Here is a 20,668-nt window from a genome sequence, read left to right as displayed (position 1 = left end):
TAGTGTGTGAACTCGAGTTTCCCTACTTTATTTTTCCTTGCAATATTATATAGCGCGAACTCGACAACATGGCATGAGCACAATTTACATTACAGAAGAACACATTCATTTGTCATAGGCACGGGGAGACAAAGCGATTTGCCTGGAATCACAGGATGATGAGCTGATGCCGAGATTCGAACGTAGCTACCCAGCTCTAAAGTTCGCAATTCTAGAACTTGTGGCGGGAGGTGTGTCTAAAAGTGTATGTCAGTGCTGGCCTTCAATGAGAGAGACCTGTGCATTTTTCAAATCGGTGGTGAAAAAATATGAGTATGTTGCTGGAGATGTGAGCCGCCGTGCCACCAATGTACTTACCGGGGGAGGGTAAACACCCATTATTCCGCAACTTTCTTTCCGCATACTTTCATTACGAAAGTACCATAACTCCACAATGCCATTATAACGCATGGCATTACATTTATATGCTTTACCACGCATACATTTACAACGAAATTCGTTGTAAATGCATGAATGGTAAAAGCATGTTTTTTTTGGGATACGGTAAGTATGGGTATAGGGGTATATGTTTTGGGGTACTGAGGTATATGTTTTGGGGTGTTTGGGTATTTTAAGGGTTCAGATATAGTTTTGGGCTATGGGGTACAGGGGTAGTTTTAGGGTTTAGGGATAGGTATGGGTTTTGGAGTACAGGGGTATTTTTAGGGTTCAGGGCTAGGTTTGGGTTTTGGGGTATAGGGATATTTTTAGGGTTCAGGGGTAGGTTTGGGTTTTGGGGTACAGGGGTATTTTAAGGGTTCAGGGCTAGGTTTAGGTTTTGGGGTACAGGGGTATTTTTAGGGTTCAGGGCTAGGTTTGGGTTTTGGGGTACAGGGGTATTTTAGGGTTCAGGGGTAGGTTTGGGGTACAGGGTTATTTTTATGGTTCAGGGCTAGGTTTGGGTTTTGGGGTACAGGAGTATTTTTAGGGTTCAGGGGTAGGTATGGGTTTTCGGGTACAGGGGTATTTTAAGGGTTCATGGATAGGTTTGGGTGTTGGGGTACAGGGGTATTTTAGGGTTCTGGGGTAGGTTTGGGTTTTGGGAAACAGGGGTATTTTTAGGGTTCAGGGCTAGGTTTGGGTTTTAGGGTACAGGGGTATTTTTAGGGTTCAGGGCTAGGTTTGGGTTTTGGGGTATAGGGATATTTTTAGGGTTCAGGGGTAGTTTTGGGGTACAGGGGTATTTTAAGGGTTCAGGGCTAGGTTTAGGTTTTGGGGTACAGGGGTATTTTTAGGGTTCAGGGCTAGGTTTGGGTTTTGGGGTACAGGGTTATTTTATGGTTCAGGGCTAGGTTTGGGTTTTGGGGTACAGGAGTATTTTTAGGGTTCAGGGGTAGGTATGGGTTTTCGGGTACAGGGGTATTTTAAGGGTTCATGGATAGGTTTGGGTGTTGGGGTACAGGGGTATTTTAGGGTTCTGGGGTAGGTTTGGGTTTTGGGGTACAGGGGTATTTTTAGGGTTCAGGGCTAGGTTTGGGTTTTAGGGTACAGGGGTATTTTTAGGGTTCAGGGCTAGGTTTGGGTTTTGAGGTACAGGGGTATTTATAGGGTTCAGGGCTAGGTTTGTGTTTTGAGGTACAGGGGTATTGTTAGGGTTTAGGGATAGGTTTCGGTTTTGGGGTACAGGGTATATTTATAGCGTTAAGATGGGTTAGTGTTTAAGGGTGTCGGGTATTTTAAGGCATAAGGGTGGGTTATGATTCTGGGGTGCAGGATACCCTGAAAGGGAGCAGGGTGGACACCCGGAGCTGGAATGTACAGAACCTGGGAAGAAAAAACAATGAAATATTGGGCACAACACTCGCTCTTTTTTCTGTAATCCCGCGCCCCGCACACGCCCACGCCCCCAGCCCACGCCCACAGCACACGATATGAGACATGGCATGAAAGGCGGAACGTACCACACGCCCCCAGCGTTTGTCACGCCCCCAGCACAACGCAGACACCCCCACAAGGGACTACTTTTGCTGGGATGGTTCTTTTACCTTTTAAATGTATATGGTGGGTGTCTGCATAGCCTATGTCCTTCTGCTGCAACTGCCCTTTCCAACGCTGTATTGGGTGTTGTGATTGGTGCTGTGGTTCCTGATTTTACCCGCCTCAAAGGTTTGGGCTCTCTCTTTATTATATTAGTAAGATTTGAACAACTCCAGTAACATTGCTGCTGAAACCATAATTCTGCAATACCTCCCAAAGATAGATCCAAATACCGCTATCAAATGCTTTAGCAGCATCAATTTTTGTGATTGTTAACAGGAGATTAAAGGCCTCGACCATATCATTTGCATCGATAATTCAATGGGTTAATTCATACAGCTGTCTGTCAGGCACAGACCCCTTTTGATCAAAATAGATCAACGTTTGAAGGATATCTGACAACCTCTTAACTAAGATTCCTATGATCATTTTGTAATCACAGTTTACAACAATATAGGTGTATAGGAATTTGCCGAACTAACATCTTTACCCGGCTTAAGGATCATAACTACAGTTGCCTCATACCAGGTGGGTGGAATTTAACAGCTCTCCAGAGAGATCTCATTAAAACAAGACACCCAGAAAGGGACCAAAGAGTTTATCCATTTTTATAGTGTTCCAATGGTATGACGTCTGGGCCCTCTGCTTTCTCTTTACTGAGCCTCCTAACCTGTTCCCTCATCTCTCCCTCTGTGACCCTTCCCCTAAGGCCTTAAATCTGCTGTTCCGTAAGATTAGGGAAATCTTTGTTAAGCAACTAATCTTTCATTACTAAGGGGTTTGGGTTCAAATCTTCCTTATATATCCCAGTAAGGCAACCCAACATCTTGGTTGTAGAGGATGGTGACAAGGTTCACACTGGCAGGGGTTCGGTGTGGTAGTGTTGTGTTGTTTTGTGGGTACTGGCAGGAATGCACGTGGACCTCATATAACAGATGTAACCTGTCTCTGCCCCCCTCTCACTGAGCTAACCGCCGCTCCTAGAGACCCACATAACATCACATGAAGCACGCTGGTCTTACTGAGCTAACTGTCTTAGAACACCCACATCCTGTCACAAGATATTAACCGCATCCATGCGGTGCATTTTCCCGCTGTGCGCTGTAAAATTCAAAAAACCCACTTTACATGACGCGCTCACCTTGTCATGAGTGTACCAGAGGTACACCTCATGACGAGCTGAGCTCGTCATGAGCGTCGAAGGGGTTAAAGGTACTTTTGTATATCGTTAGAGCTTTGACTGTTGTGTATGAACAGTAACTCACACTGAGCTCTAGTCCGCAGGCGCTGCTCTTAATACTGAATCTTGTTTCAAATACAGGTCTTATTTGATGTTCATCCTTTGTTCTTGTAGCTGTCATTGCTGTTTAATACAAAGATGTTGTGTCTGTTATTACAGGTGTAATAATGTGAAGATTCAGAGCCCAGAGATGGTGGTGAAGAGTTATAAAGGTAAATATCATTGTGACGAGTAGCTCTGTATGTTACTGTTCATGAAAAGCGTGTGGTATGGCATGGAATGTTATGTTCATTTGGTATGGGATAGTGTGTATGGTATGGTATGGTATTGTTTGGTTTGGAACGTTATGATTGGATGGAGGGTGTGGTGTGCTATGGATTGGGATCATGGTATAATATGGTATGAGGGGATGGTGTGGTTTGGGATAGGATGGTATTAAATGGTCATTTGCATTCAATGGGATGGCACGGATTGGTGTGGTGTACTATGGAATGGTATGACATGGCATGGAATCTCATGGTGGTATGGTATGGGGTAGGAAGGGATTAGATGTGATTGGATGGTGTGGTATGGAACTTTATGGAATGGTATGTTATGGAGGTATGGTATGGAACTTTATGATGGGATGGTGTGATGTGCTATGGGGCTGGATCATAGTATAATATGGGATGGAATTGCACCTCATAATTCGAAATTTACTGCATAACACATTCTGTGTTCCAGAGTTCTATCTCCAACCGTGACCTAACACATTCTTCTACAATGACCCAGCACATACTGACCTAGGGCATGCACCTACACTGACCTAGCGCATGCACCTACACTTACCTAGGGCATGCGCCTACACTGACCTAGCGCATGCACCTACACTGACCTAACGCATGCGCCAACACTGACCTAACGCATGCGCCAACACTGACCTAACGCATGCGCCAACACTGACCTAACGCATGCGCCAACACTGACCTAACGCATGCGCCAACACTGACCTAACACATGCGCCAACACTGACCTAGTGGATGGACCTACACAGAACTAGGGCATGCACCTACACTGACCTAGCACATATACTTACACTAATAATGCATTCCCCTACCTTGGAGTAGATATGTTACTCTTCGTCATCCAATGCAGTGCACTGACTAGTACAAGTACCTTCTAGTAGCTCTCTTACTCTGTTCCATCCAATGCAGTGTACTGACTACTGCTGTGTACCTTCTAGTAGCTTTGCCCCTAGATATAGAGTACTGATTAGTACAGCATACCTTGGAGTAGCTGTCACATTGTGCCATCTAATGCAGTGTACTGAGTAGTACTGTATACCTTGGAGTAGTTTGCCATCTAATGCAGATTACTGACTTCTACTGTATACCTTTGGAGTAGCTCTTTTACTCTGTACCATCTAAAGCAGTCTACGAATAGTACTGTATACCTTGGATTAGGTATGTCACTCTTCGCCATATAATGCAGTGTTCTGACTAGTACAATAAACCTACTAGTAGCTATCTTACTCTGTGCCATCCAATGCAGTGTACTGACTAGTACCGTACACATTCTAGTAGCTCTATCACTCTGTACCATCTAAAGTAGTGTTCTGACTAGTACTGTATACCTACTAATAACTCTCTTACTCTGTACCATCTAAAGTAGTGTACTGACTAGTACTGTATACCTTCCAGTAGCCCTGTCACTCTGTACCATCTAACACAGTGTACTGACTAGTACTGTATACCTTCTAATAACTCTTACTCTGTACCATCTAACACAGTGTACTGACTAGTACTGTATACCTTGGAGTAGCTCTGTCACTCTGTACCATCTAACGAAGTGTACTGACCAGTACTGTATACCTTCTAGTAGCTCTCCATCTCTGCACCATCTATTGTGTTGCACTGATTACTACTTTATACCTTTGAAGTAGCTTTGTCACTCTGTGCCATCTAATAGAGTGTACAGACTAGTACAGTACACTTCTAGCACCTCTAAGATGCACCCCCCTTGCAGAACAGTCGCCCCAAGATTTCTCATCCTTTTTTTACCTGAAGGATAGCCGTCAAAGCCTGGTTTAGTTTTGAGAACCAGCTTCACCACTTGTGAGCCTATTGTTTCCTCCTAGTTCTTGATTCTGCCCTAACTTTGCTGGTTTAAAACTCTCATTTTCAAGTAGTGGTGGAGCTTCCAATAGCGAGGTTGAATCTAATTGAAGTAATGGTTCACTTATAGTACTTGTGCTGTCACTGTTTACTCGACTGAGGTCCGTTTTGACCACTTTGTGAGTATCTGCCGCCTCAATCCGGTCCAGCTCCTCTCCCAGTGTGTTAACTGATTCTGTTGTGTTATCAGTTATTATTTTTTAAATAGGTTAGACTTGACCAGAATGACCAGCATGTGATCCACTCCCAAATTGGATTTCTGTTATGTGCTTTGCTAAGCCTTTTACGCTGTCTTTTAGTCGGTTGTGCTATGTCTTCAAGTGGGTCTGACCATTGCACCAGTTCAGTCTGCGCTGCCACCTCCCAGGGGACTACCAATCCCAGCCTGCTTGGCGGCCGGATCTGCCACCAACGTCCTGTGACCGTGCCAGGAGGCGCTTATAATCTGCTCAGAGCTCCCACAGCATAGGGACCCCTCATCGGACCAGTTTAGTCACTGCTACCACCACACATGGGACTAACAATCACAGCCTGCTTTGTGGCCGGAAGCGCCGCCAACGACCTGTGACCGCACCAGGAGGCGCTTAAAATCTGCTCGAGGATCCCGCGGCGCGTGGGTGTTCCAGGGCCACGCACGGGCAAAGCCCGGGCCAAGGGAGGGTCCGTATGCGCCCGTAAGAGATCGGAGGAGGCTGGGCTGAGCCGGGTCCCTTGGTTCCACGTCCCTGGTCGCTAAAACTAAGGTGCTGTTTGGGTAGTAATTTTTATACTCCTCCCCAGTTATTAAGAGCATATAATTGCTAACTATCTAATCATGGCCAAAGAAAAGAAACTGTTGGAGGAGGGGGCAACAAAAAAACGACTATTGACTCTTTTTTTAAACCAAGTCGGCCAGTTTTATCTCTAAGGAGGTAGCTCTTACTGAAGGAAAGCTATCGCTGGAGGTAGGTAAATCTACCCCCACACAACCACTTCTGATGGCTGTGAAGCAGAAGGAGACAATCCCGGATCAATGTCCGCTCCTGAGGCCAATATAGTCATAATAGATCCCACGCTACAGACGGCTATGAGATTGGCGGAGGATCCCTTGCCCAGCACCCCTACTAAGAGGAAGAAAATAGGCTGTAAAAGACCCATTCGTAATCTTCTGCCCGAAAGTCTCGCAACACCAACTGAGTCTGATTTAAAACATATCATTGACCTACTTTTACCTAAACTGCAATCCTTATTTGAAAATTTCTTAAGGCCTATGGGGGAAAAGTTGGAGGGGTTGGTTGCAGGACTCGATGCTGCTCTCCCATTAATATCCTCTCAGCTCACTGCAGCCCCTCAAGTACTTCTACCCACCACTAATTTTCCTCCATCAAAAAGCCCATGTCTGCAGGCATCTGTAATGACCAAACCAACTGAGAGCTCTGGTCCGACCTTAACCCTGTCAAATAGGAATGAACCCTTGCGTAGCTTACAGGGACTGGATGCTGTAGATTGACAATCATCACTTGAGGAAAAACCGCTGGGCTAAGATCACACGATATGCATGTCAATATTATCCCATAACTTGTGAGCCCAGATCCTGCCCCATCTGCTAGCAGAGTCATCTGCCCAGAAATTGTTAGTGCTTCGCATCCTAAGCTGCCCCCATAGGAGTGGGCAATATAATGCCAATCGAGTAGCCTGATTTTGGTTCCGCCCCTAGTGTAACATCCCTTATGATAGATCCCGCCCGCTTGAGGGTACTCGCGTGGAATGTACAAGGCGTTGGGACCAAGGGGGATGACGCTCTTTGGTGTAGGACATTCCAAGGCTGCCAAATAATTGCACTAGAAGAGATATGGGATACAGGTGAAGGCTTTCCCTTGGATGGTTTTACTTCCTACGTTAAGCATGCAGTCTGCTCCACGTTAGGGCGCGCAAGGGGATGTCTTCTCCTATTGGTTTCTCTCGACTTGGGCTACAAAGTGAGCCAATTTGTGTCATTCTCCCCATATTTTGGCAGTAGAGCTGATTTTTAAGGATCACCACCCGTTATCTATATATCTATCTATATCTATACTAATATAATAAAGAGAGAGCCCAAGCCTTTTGAGGCGGGTAATCCCTATACCCCAAAACCTAGCCCGAACCCTAAAAATACCCCTGTACCCCAAAACCCAAACCTACCCCTGAACCCTAAAATACCCCTGTACCCCAAAACCCAAACCTAGCCCTGAACCCGTAAAATACCCCTGTACCCAAAAACCCAAACTTACCCCTGAACCCTAAAAATACCCCTGTACCCCAAAACCCAAACCTAGCCCTGAACCATAAAAATAACCCTGTACCCCAAAACCAAACCTACCCCTGAACCCTAATACCCCTTTACCCCAAAACCCAAACCTAGCCCTGAACCCTAAAAATAACCCTGTACCCCAAAACCCAAACCTAGCCCTGAACCCTTAAAATACCCCTGAACCCTAAAAATACCCCTATACCCCAAAACCCAAACCTAGCCCTGAACCCTAAAAATACCCCTGTACCCCAAAACCTATCCCTAAACCCTAAAACTACCCTTGTACCCCAAAACTATAGCTGAACCCTTAAAATACCCAAACACCCCAAAATATATACCTCAGTACCCCAAAACATATTCCCCTATACCCATACTTACCATATCCAAACATTAAAAAAAAAACCATGATTTTACCATTCATGCATTTACAACGAATTTCGTTGTAAATATATGCGTGGTAAAGCATATAAAATGTAATGCCAAGCGTTATAATGGCATTGTGGAGTTATGGTACTTTCGTAATGAAAGTATGCGAAGTGATGGTATGCGGAAAGAAAGTAGCGGAATAATGGGTGTTTACTCTCCCCCGGTAAGTACATTGGTGGCACGGCGGCCCACATCTCCAGCAACATACTCATATTTTTTCACCACCGATTTGAAAAATGCACAGGCCTCTCTCATTGATGGCCAGCACCGACATACACTTTTAGACACACCTCCCGCCACAAGTTCTAGAATTGCGAACTTTAGAGCTGGGGAGCTACGTTCGAATCTCGGCATCAGCTCAACATCCTGTGATTCCAGGCAAATCGCTTTGTCTCCCCGTGCTTACCACAAATGAATGTGTTCTTCTGTAATGTAAATTGTGCTCATGCCATGTTGTCGAGTTCGCGCTATATAATATTGCAAGGGAAACTCGAGTTCACACACTACTGAACGCGCACTCTTAAGTGCATCAGCAGTGCACTGTGAATCGGAGCGTTTCACAGGCCTGTCACAGATAAGATCAAAACGAAATCCTACAAAACAATATACTACTGGCCGGCAGCATTTCATTCCCGGACAACATCGGGACGGGCTGCTAGTTAGTAATACACTTCTATAATTCTTTTACTAGACTTTTTGCAAATGAGCATTTAGTTGCCTTGGAAGGTTTCGTTGATGCATATAAAAAACTAGAAACATACTTATTCTGCGATCTTAATTCTGGGCGATTTTAATATGCATTTGTGCAAGTTGAACTGAATTTTAAATAAGGCTCCTGGGGACTGTCTATTTTTTACCCATTTTGAACATTCAGAGTCAGGCATACTCTGAGAGGGGCTTCTTGCTGCAAATAATTTGTATTGTTTAGAGCAAACGGGGTGTATACTCCTATTCCCACTTTTACCCATAGAGGATGCTCCAGTATTATAGATTTTGTAATTATTTCTGCATCTTTAGCTCCTGCGGTCTGTAGTATGAATGTTTCCTGGCGCACTTATAGTGATCATAATCCCCTTACACTTGACTTGTTATACTCATCTGCCTTTTAGACGGTAGAGAGTAGGGGTATCTCTTACCATGATATTAGCAGTAAGGACCAGTCACGTAGACTGAAATGGATGAAAGCTCACCCCCCTCTGTCGCCCCGACAGACAATGCCCGCTGAAGGCCACCTGGTTTATCACTGACCTCCAAGAAGCCATACGCGCCTGCAGGTGAGTCGAGAAATGATGTAGAAACAACAGAACCAAAGAACAGCGGTCCGCCTACAAGCATGCTAAGACAGAATATCACCAACTCATAAGATCCACCAAACTGACCTTCATCAGGAACAAAATCCTCACCAACGCCAGCAACTCTAAGGAACTCTTCGACATCATCCAGCAGTCTACCAAAAAAAACCAGCGAAGCCACAAACATCACACAATCCAAAGACCTCTGCAAAAAGCTCAGCTCCTTCTTCCACCTGAAAATCAATGACAACTTCAGTGAACAGACCCCTGAAACTACCCTCCCCTCCAGCAATGACAACCAGCCCACCATCATCAGCTGGACACCGGTGACCACCAAGGACACCACCACGACCAGGAGGAGCACCCCCTCAGAAGCTCCCATGGACCCCCACCCGCCTCACATCTTCCACAGAGCCGCCATTGCCCCCGAACTACCCCGGACCATCAATGCCACCTTCGATTCCGACATCTTCCCTGATGACTGGAAGCAGGCTGAGGTCAAGCCCCTCCTCAACAAATCCTCAGATGACCCGACAGACCTAAAAAGCTACCAGCCCATCTCTCTCCTTCCCTTCGCAGCCAAAGTCACCGAGAAGTTCGTCAACTCACAACTGACCACCTTCATCGAAGAGAACGCCATCCTCGACTCCTCCCAGTCCGGATTCCGCAGCAACCACAGCACTGAGACCGCCATACTCGCCGCCACCGAAGACATCCGCATGCTACTCGACCAGGTACACACTTCAGCCCTCATCCTGCTAGACTTCTCCGCAGCCTTGAGCCCCTTACGGGTGAGTAGCGTGCTTAAAAAATCCATGATTGATTGAGTAGCTCTGTCACTCCTTGCCATCGAATTCAGTGTACTGACTAGTACTGTATACCTTAAAGTAGCTCTGTACCAACTAATCTAGTGTACTGACTAGTACAGTTAACCTTCGAGAAGCTCTATCACTCAGTACCATCTAATGCAGTGCACGGACTAGTACTGTATGCCTTCTAGTAGCTTTCCTTTCCTGCACCGTCCAATATAGTGTACTGACTACTACTGTATACCTTTGGAGTAGCTCTATTACTGTGTGTCATATAAGGCAGTGTAATAAGTAATCCTGTATACCATGGAGTAGCACTGTCCCTCTGTGTCATCTAATGCACTATACCGACTAGCAGTGGCGGCTGGTGCCATTTGAAAAGGGTGGCGTAAAAGTTGTGGATGGGAGGTTGCGAATGAGCTGCTATAGAAGCTCAGTTAAAAACATATAAAAGGATTTGTAAATGCACTGCCACTGCCAGACATGTTAACTTGAGATTGGAAATCAATCTCATTGGCATTGCAGCGCTTTACATCAACACACATTACAAATATTTATTTATTTATAAAGTGCCAGAATCGACCCCCGAAGGGGTATCTCTGCGCTCTAGATGGGCCGCATGGGGGGAAACCTAACCGCTAGGGATCGGAGGTAAACAGAAAGGTCTAAAGCTGTTTCCGGAAGAAGAGATGTTCCGTGCATTGTCTTAGTTGTACCAGGAGCTTGTTCCAGTGGCAGGGGCCCAGATAGGTTAGGGCCTTCGCTGGATCCAACAATCCCGGCCCACTTTAGGCCCATATCTCTTCTGCCCTATCCCATAAAAATTTTGGAAAAGGCTGTCAGTAGGTCTCTGTCAAGTTATCTAGAAGATAACTGCCTACTGGATATGGACCAGTTTGGATTCCGCCCAGGCCATGGGACAGAAACTGCATTGGCAACCATGTTGGACACCTTGAGAATGCGAGCCGACAGTGGCAATTCATCAGTACTAGTACTGCTGGATATGTCGGCCGCATTCGACACGGTTAGCCATGCAGATTTGCTAAGGAGGTTAGAGAATCTGGGCGTGAAAGGTAAGGCCCAGAAATTGCTACAATCCTACCTGCTGGGCAGACAACAGGTAGTGACTTTGGCTCCGTTTGCTTCCCCTAAATCCCAGGCCCACCATGGAGTGCCACAGGGCTCGTCGATCAGCCCAATCCTTTTTAATATATATCTGCAGCCCCTGATCCCCATTATAAAATCTTACGGGATCGATTTAATCAACTATGCTGATGACACCCAGTTGGTGCTCTCCCTGGAAGGGAAGCATGCGGTGACCATGGATACTCTCCAGCGATGCATGGGAAAATTCTCTGGCTGGCTTAATGCAAATTCCCTCCAATTCAACGAGGGGAAAACGGAGGTAGTCTACTGCTCGCCGGCCAAATTGAGTCAGCAACTACCTTGTGAGATCAGGCTCTCGCCGGAAGCCGAACCCTGCATCCCAGTTAAGACCGTGCGGAACCTGGGAGTATTGTTTGACGAAAACCTCCAACTGGTATCGCAAACTAATAAAACAATTAGTGTCTGCTTTGACCTGCTAAAAGCGCTCAGACAGATTCTCCCTCTTCTGCCTGAAGAGACCCGACCTCTGGTGGTAAGGAGTGTAATGTTGGCTAGACTCGATTACTGTAACTCGTTATACCTGGGTGCCCCTTTATACATCTTGCAGAGGCTCCAGAGAGTTCAGTCGTTCCCGGCCAAGTTGGCACTCAACAGACCTCGTGGCTCTTCTTCCACAATGGCATTGAGAGATCTACACTGGCTGCCAATAAGAGACAGAGTCACATTCAAATCCTTATGTATTGTTTATAGAGCGCTACATAGCATGGGTCCTCTTCCATTGCAGGAAAGACTCACATGGTATAAGCCCACTAGGTCTCTGCGCTCCTCCAGTCTAAGCCTGGCAGCCACCACCAGAGTCAGACGTTCCAGGATGGGAGGCAGAGCCTTCTGTACAGTAGCGTCCCGACTATGGCACGAGCTGCCCCAGAACATTAGGCAAGCTGACACCTTGATAGGCTTCAGGAAGAGCCTAAAGACGTGGCTATTTGCCAAAGTCTGAAATCCCAGCGTCTATCATCCAGCTTTCTAATCTGTCAATTCCATCTGACTAGTTTTCTCTTCCAAAGCGAGAGGATACCCGCAGGGTGACAGTTGCGCTATATAAGAACAACATACAATACAATACAATAGGTTAGGGCCTTCCCACCTTCTCTGGCTCGTTTGATTCTAAGCACTGTGAGGATGTGTTTAGATTCTGAGCGGAGAAGCCGCTGTGGAATGTAGGGGATACATTTATCTGCCAGGTAACTAGCGCCAGAGTTGGACAAGGCCTTGTGAATGGTACAGTAAACCTTGAACTGTACACGCTTCCGTATCGGGAGCCAGTGTAGCTGGCAGAGCAGGGGCCGAGAGGCCGTCCTTGGTGGTGCATTCAGAATCAGACGTGCCGCTGTGTTCTGGACAACCTGTAGTCTGTCAAGGGTGGCCTCGTTAGCAGACAGCAGAAGACTATTGCAATAATCCAGACGGCTTAAAATAAGCGCCTGGGTTAGCGCTAACCCAGGCGCTTATATTAAGCCACCTGGATTATTGCAATAGTCTTCTGCTGTCTGCTAACGAGGCCACCCTTGACAGACTACAGGTTCCTAGATGAATCCGGGAGCAGAGAGAAGATACGCCGCAGTAGACCCAACACATGGAAACACGAGCCGGCTGTCTGGGCAGCATGCTCTTTCTTAGTGTGAGTCTGTTCAAGGCGAACACCTAAGTTTCTCACACAGGGTTTTGGGACAGGGGAAGTGCCTAGGTCTGAGGGCCACCAATCGGGGGTCCACAGTAGTTGAGCTTCCCCGAAAAGCATTATTTGCACTGAAGAAAGTTACTCCTCCTCCATTGAGAGATGTTTCTCATTCCCAGGGAGAAGGTGGCCTGCACCGATGGAGTAAACTTTGCAAATGGAAAAAGCAGTTGGGTATCGTCCGCATAAGAAATAGGGATGAACCCAATGTTCCTCAACAGATTGGCCAAGGGAGCCACATAGATGTTACACATGGTCACGTAAATTTATATAGGCATGTGGAGATTAAGTGATTGGCCCAGAATCACAGGCAGTTGAGCGGACGCCGGGACTCCGTGTTCAGTTCTACATAACTGTAACTCAAGCACACTGAGCACAGATAATGTTCTCCTAAAAAACGTAACCTGCCGCACTTACTATGTCACTTTGTGGGTCACTTACTTGGGACCAGGACCAGATGACGTGGAGAGCTCTAAGTTACTCTCTGTCACGCGGAGCTTAACCCTTGTCTTTTCCACTCCGTCCCTGGGCATGATGAGGCGGAAACCGTAGCAACTGAAGGAAAGGAAGCAAGGGATAGAAAATGACCAATCACTGAATGGCTTTATAATAAAGCCATACTGTGATTGGCAATGTTCTTCTGTGAAGCCAAACCTGCTGCCTCCAAGACCAGGACTACTCCCCGCCTCTCTTGAACCAATCTAGTCACTGCTCCTCTGTTGTTATCAGCAAAAAGCATGAGAGCAGGTCCAGGATTGGCTGGAGCAGCCACAGTCGGCGCTCCTTTGCAGACTGGTGGAGGCTGCGGCTGTGATCCCCAGCTCACTAACGTTGTGCTGGTGGAGAGGACTCACATGCACGTCGGGTTGGATGTAGGAAAACACCCATTCAACCCGACAAGTGCACTTACACGTCAGACCCAGCCAGTCTGAGTTTCTCTGGTGCTGTCTATAAGATGCCCCGCCCACTCACATGATTGGAAGAGTAGGCATCCGCCTGCAATGGGCACCGCACTCGGCTGTGGCCAAAATAAAAACAGCGTGACACGGCCAGGAATATAAACATTTATAATTGTTTTTAGTTTACCATTTTTATGGGGCAACAAATACAGAGGGGCAACACCCTTATGCCCTCATAGAGAAACCGCCGCTGCTGACTAGTACTGTATACCTTCTAGTAGCTATGTACCATCTAATGTAGTATACTGACTACTATTGTATACCTTCTACTAGCTCTGTTCCTCTGTGCCATCTAATGCATTGTACTGACTAGTACAATATACCTTCTTGTAGCTCTATCACTCTGTACCGTCTAAAGCAATCTACTGAGTAGTACTGTATACCTTGGAGTAGGTATGTCACTCTTTGCCATCTAATGCAAAGTACTGACTAGTAATGTATACCTTCTAGTAGCTCTGTCACTCTGTACCATCTAATGCATTGTACTGACTAGAATACCTTCCAAGTAGCTCTCTTACTCTGTACCATAGTATGCGGTGTAAAGACTACTGCAGTGTACTTTGAAGCAGCTCTGTCTCTCTGTACCATCTATTGCAGTGTACTGACTAGGACTGTACACTATCTAATATCTTTCTTGCTCTGTACCATCTAATATAGAGAAATAATTTGTATAGTGTGCCTTGTAGTGACTCTGTTACTCTGTACGATCTATTGCAATATACTTACCTCTACAGTTTACCTTGGAGTAGCTCTGTTATTGTGTACCATCTAATACAGTTTTACTGACTAACACAGTATAGCTTGGAGTAACTCTTTCACTCTGCGCCGTCTAATGCAGGGTACTGACATGTACTATATACACTGGAGTAGCCTTCTCACTCTGTACCATATAATGCAGTGTACTGATTAGTACTTCATACTTTATAGTAGCTCTCTTGCTCTGTACCATCTAATATAGAGTCCTGACTAGTACAGTATGCCTTGGAACTATCTAATACATTGTACTGACTAGTCCTGTATACCTTCCAGTACCTCTCTTACTCTGCACCATCTAATGCTGTGTACTGAATAGTACTGTCTACCTTGGAGTAGTTCTGTCACTCTGTGTCATCGTATTCAATGCACTGACTAGTACTGTATCCCTTCTATTAGCTCTGTTACTCTGTACCATGTAATATACAGTACTGACTAGTACAGTATGCCTTGTGGTAGCTCTGTTACTCTGTTCCATCTAATGCAGTGTACTGACTAGTACAGTATGTCTTGGAGTGGCTCTGTCTCTCTGTAACATTTAATACAGTGTACTAACTAGTACAGTACACCTTCTGGTAGATCTTTCACTCTGTACTACCTAATGCATTGCACGGACTAGTACAATTTACCTTCTATAAGCTTTCTTACTCCGTATTATCTAATGCACTGTACTCGCTAGTCCTGTATATCTTCTAGTAGCTCTCTCACTCTGCGCCGTCCAATGCAGTGTTCTGACTAGTACGGTGTACCTTCTAATAGCTCTGTCATTTTGTCCCATTTAATGCAGTGTCCTGACTAGTACAGTACACTGTTAGTAGCTCTGTTGCTCTGTATCTTCTAATGCAGTGTACTGACTAGTCCAGTGTTCCTTAGAGGGTCTCTGTTACTCTGTAACATCTAATACAGTGCAATGACTAGTACAGTACACTTTCTTGTAGCTCTCTTACACTGTACCCTGTAATGCAGTGTACTGACTAGTACACTATACAGTCAATCAGTCAGGGGGTTGTCAAGCACACTATTCACCCGTTAGGGTCTTAAGGCGCTGGGGGGTGGGTATGAGCAGCTCAGTTGGGGTCATTTGAAGAGCCAGATCGTGAGGTCTTTCCTGAATTGGTGCTGTGTCGGGCTCTGGCGGAGGTGAAGTGGGAGTTCGTTCCAGGTTTTGGCCTGTAGAAGCGTGGGATGGTAGCCAGTGCGAGTTCGGCTGAACTGAGGTTGTGTAGGGCCTTGTATGCGTGCGTGAGCAGCTTGAAAGTTATCCTTCTTTCGACGGGGAAACCGTGTGGATCATAGAGGTTTCGGGTGATGTGGTTGTGCCTGGGGATGTCCAGGATTAGCCTGGCTGCAGCTTTCTGGACAGTCTGGAGCTTGCGTTGCCGTAGTCTAGTCTGCAGGTGATGAGGGCGGGTGCAACCATTTTTCTGGATTCGCAGGGGATCCGTTTGAATGTTTTGCGGAGTATGCATAGGTTGTTGAAACAGGCTGAGACCTGGAAGGAAGATCTAGACTGGTGCATGTTTAGAGAGAAGCCAGTCTATATAGCTAGAGGGTGTCTGGGGAAATGGGACCAGGTTTGGGACCCTTGGAATACATACCAAGGCAATATATGTACCCCGCCGTTGCACTTGAGTGATATGATCCCCCAACCTCCTAATTTGTCCACACAGTGTATTATGGTATGAATCTATATAATAATGTATATAAGATACCCGAAATGTACTGTGTCTCCTCAGCACAATATGTATGTTATGTTGATGATAATTTAATAAAAAGAAAGTAAAACAAAAAAAAAGAAACAGGCTGAGGAGACGACGTTTATCTGGCGGTTCGTTTTGATTGATGAATCCAGTATGATGCCGAGGTTACTTACGTGCATGGTCTGGCGGTTGTGAAATTCCGAGGGCAGGGGGCCACCAGGTGTCGTCCCAAGTTGAGGGTTGGAGCCAAGGATGAGAACTTCTGTTTTCTTTGAGTTGAATTTCAGGCAGCTGTTCTTCATCCAGGTTGCGACGGCTTTCATCCCTTCTTGGAAGTTGTGCCTGGTGATGTTTGGTTCTTTGGTGAGGGAGAGGATGAGCTGGGTGTCATCGGCTTAGGAGCCTGTGTTGAGCCTATAATTTCTGATGATGGTAGCGAGGGGGGCCATGTAGATGTTGAAGAGGGTGGGAGGGTGCGGATGTCGTCAGTGGCGGTGAGGAGGGCGGTCTCGGTGCTGTGGTTGCTGCTCAATCTGGAGAGGGAAGTGCCTAGGACATTGTTGGTTTCAATGAAGCATACTAGCTGGGTGTTGACGGCCTTTTCGATGACTTTTGCAGTGAATGGAAACACCGAGATGGGCTTGAAGTTCTTGAGGTCTTTCGGGTCTGCGGAGGGTTTCTTGAGAAGAAGGTTGACTTCAGGGTGCTTCTAGTCATCGGGGAATGCGGCGTTCTCAAGGGAGCAGTTGACCGTTTGACGTAGCTCGGGTGCGATGGCTGTGGTGGCCATGTGGAAGATGTGGGGCGGACATGGGTCTAAGGGTGCCCCTATGTGGGTACTCATCATGATCTTTAAGGTGTCTTCTGACGTGAGCAGGGTCCAGGTGAGTGCGGTCTGTTCGGTGGCGTTGCTGGGGGTGGGAGTTGAGGTGGTGCAGAGGTCTTGTTCATCGAAGTTATCGTAGAGTGTCTTGATCTTGAGGTGAAAGCAAGAGCTGAGTCTGTTGCAGGGATCTTGGAAGGATGGGACTTCTGTTGTTTCGCTGCCTGGTTTGGCAAATTCTTGTATGATGGAGAAGAGTTCTTTGGGGTTGTGGAGGTTGGTGAGGATTCTGTCTTGGAGGAAACTTTTCTTTGTGGCTTTGATGAGTTGGTGGTGTGCTGTGATGGCTGCTCTGTAGGCTGTGCATGTTTCCGGAGTTTTGCTGTTTCTCCAAGTCTTTTCAAGTCATCAGCAGGAGCGCTTGGATTTTTGCAGTAATTACGTTACTCTGTACTATCTATTGCAGTGTACTGATTAATACAGTCAGTTTTGGACTAATTCAGTTACTCTGTACTAAGTATTGCAGTGTACAGACCAGTCCAGTATGCCTTGGAGTAGCTCTGCCACTCTGTGCCATCTAGTCCAGTGTACTCACTAGTACTGTGCCCTATCTGATGCAGTGTTCTGTGTAGTACAGTGTCTGTGTGTAGTAGGGTGTGGTGCCGTGTAGTAGAATGTTCTGTCTATATAGTGTAGTGTAGTGTGTCTCATGCGTGGTAGTGTGGTGTAGTGCAGCATGCCTCATGAGGGATAGTGTAGTATGCCTTATGTGTGGTAGTGTGGTGTAGTATGTGCTAGTACGTGCTGCGTGGTGCAGTGTAGTGTGTAGTGAAATGTCCTATGTAGTGCTGTGTGCTGTTTAGTGTAGTGTGCACTCTAGATGAATGTGCACTTTAGTGTAGTGTACAGTCTAGTGCTGCACTCTCAAGCACAGCTTTCTCATTTCAGAAGTGGTGTAAATTAATCATATGTAAAACAGAAGCAGTAATTACAGCCTCTATTTGTGTTATTAAATCTCTAATTCTGAATCTCTTCTCTGCAGTGATGGTGACTCTGGATCCTGACACAGCTCATCCTCGGCTCGTCCTGTCTGAAGGGCGAAGACGAGTGAAAGAGACGGACACAGCACAGACCCTGCCGGACACCCCCCAGAGATTCACCTACATCTACCCCTGTGTGCTTGGGAGCGAGGGATTCACTTCCGGCAGACATTACTGGGAGGTGCAGCCGCTGCAGGAGGGGAGAGGGTGGGAGGTGGGTGTGGCAGCAGAGTCTGTGAACAGGAAGGGAGCGATCACATGGTCACCTGAGGGGGGAGTCTGGGCTGTGGAGGGGTGGGGGAAGGGTCAGTACACGGCTCTCACCTCCCCTCGGACCCTTCTGTCCCCTCGTGAGGCACCACTGAAGCTGGGGGTGTATCTGGACTACGAGGGGGGGCGGCTGTCCCTGTACAATGCTGACTCCATGGAGCTTCTCTACACCTTCCCGCAGGCCCCCTTCACAGAGAGGCTCTTCCCGATCTTTGGTCTTGTCGGTCCATCTCTCTCCGGTCTGGGGAGAGCAGAGTTGAGGCTGGTGTGAGAGCTGCAGGGAGCTTCAGCCCCTCATCCTTCCCTCCCACCCCTCCCTACAGGAGAGGAGCGGAACTGTGGCTGGTGTGAGAGCTGCAGGGAGCTTCAGACCCTCATCCTTCCCTCCCACCCCCCTACAGGGGAGGAGCGGAACTGAGGCTGGTGTGAGAGCTGCAGGGAGCTTCAGACCCTCATCCTTCCCTCTGCCCCTTCTGCAGTAAGAACAATGTGAACCGGAGCACAAGCAGAGACGCTTATAAATAATGAAATACTCCCTTTGGGGATCAGTCTCTTGGGAGGGGCCAGGGGGTGGGGGGGCAGTAACTCCAGTCACTGGAAAAGGTTTTTTTCATGTAGACTTATTAATGTGTAGATGTCAGCTGACCCAATGTGCAGAGCCCCCCCTCAACTGTCATCCACAGTTTAAACACCAACATTCCAAAGAATCTTCTTCACAAGGACCCTCCCACATGTTGCCATGACAACCAGAAGCCTCACGTGAAACTGACTGCTACATATCTCTTTTCCTTGTACAATTTTAAAACAAGGGCAGGAAATGTTTGCTGTGTGAATCATGCACCAGGCATCATGTAACATATGATAAAGTCTCTGTAAAATTCAAAAATGTGTATTTCTTTCACACGTAAAGCTATGACATTAATATGCACATTATAGCGCTGCACTGAGAAGTACTTGTTTTTAAACATGACCTTAGAAGCCATTCCTGCCCCGGCTACAGGGCTACTATTTGTGACCTCAGACGCAAGACAGTTGTCACTTGAACCCTGCATGTAACCAAGATTCAGGGCGGATTTAGGACTGTGCGACCGGTGCAGCTGTACCTGGGCTGACCTGGCAGAGGCTCTGTGTGCAGAAATAACTTTGGATTTTAAAAGCACCTGCTGCTTCCTTGTGTGTCCAGCAGGTTTCAGGCAACAACAAAAAATGTCAAGATAATGCAGGTGATTAATGTTTCTGCTGGAGAGAGATCAAAGTTTTGACTCATCATAAAGTAGCACAGAGGGTTTATATACCTGCTGCAAAGAACGTGTACATGCAGATCACAAAACAGTAATCCTCATTGGTTTGTGTAACATTTCCTATAGATCTATTTACACATTTAGGATTCATTGCTTCTATATGAGGTATGTTTGGTGTAAAGTGCTCTGGCACCCTAGAGTTGGCATAAGTAGCGCTATAAAACAAAAGACTTGCATGTGAGGGAGGAGCTGGGTAGAGATGAGTGCCACTGTTGGAAGCTAGGGGTGAGGGAATATTTGGAAATGGCAGTCATGGGCGAACGGGCGCAAAATAATATCGTCGCACCTGGTGCCTCTAACTTTAAAGCCGGCTCTGCCCAGATTCTTTTAGATCCATTAATTCAAACGCAATAGGTTTTTGTAGCGCTGGTATTCTAAACTCACGGTTTTGAAGGTGCTTTCATATGTGATTGGGAAGAAAATGGACCATCGGTGAAGTAAAATATTTGTCTAGGATCACAAAGTTTGGTTACGCGGAGAAACAGCATTTAATCCAGGTATTCTAGTTTCCCTTTGGACAAATTAACTACTAAATGGGTATCTATTTGTCTTGCCTTTTTACCTCAAATGGTAATGCTTTTGTGATCCATCACCTGTGAATTAAGCTGATATTTCTTTGCCAGGGTTTAACCCCTTGTGTGCTCATGACGGAACCATCATGAGCCACGGGCGGCGTGTGCTTATGACGGCACGGTTCCTTCATGTAGCGGCCACTCCTCCCACGCGGCACTAATTACCCGCTTGTGCGGGTGAATTAATGAGCTGGCGTGGT

The 20,668-nt window shown here is 46.6% G+C and overlaps 1 protein-coding gene across 1 annotated transcript in view; it reads left to right on the top strand.

Annotated features, from left to right (window-relative positions):
- The window catches only part of LOC144754166 (E3 ubiquitin-protein ligase TRIM39-like), a 102,257-nt gene extending 82,776 nt beyond the window's left edge, over positions 1-19,481 (top strand). Inside the window, exons 5-7 of the mRNA XM_078641748.1 lie at positions 3,416-3,468; positions 18,328-18,810; positions 18,919-19,481. Coding sequence (XP_078497874.1) covers positions 3,416-3,468; positions 18,328-18,810; positions 18,919-19,013 — 631 coding nt within the window. The 3' untranslated portion in view covers positions 19,014-19,481. The remainder of the gene's footprint in view (positions 1-3,415; positions 3,469-18,327; positions 18,811-18,918) is intronic.
- Positions 19,482-20,668: the final 1,187 nt, after the last annotated feature.

Source organism: Lissotriton helveticus, chromosome 5_1, assembly GCF_964261635.1.
Source record: "Lissotriton helveticus chromosome 5_1, aLisHel1.1, whole genome shotgun sequence".
Lineage (NCBI taxonomy): Eukaryota > Metazoa > Chordata > Amphibia > Caudata > Salamandridae > Lissotriton > Lissotriton helveticus.
Note: the sequence above shows the minus strand (reverse complement) of the source record. Positions and strands in the feature narration are given on the sequence as shown.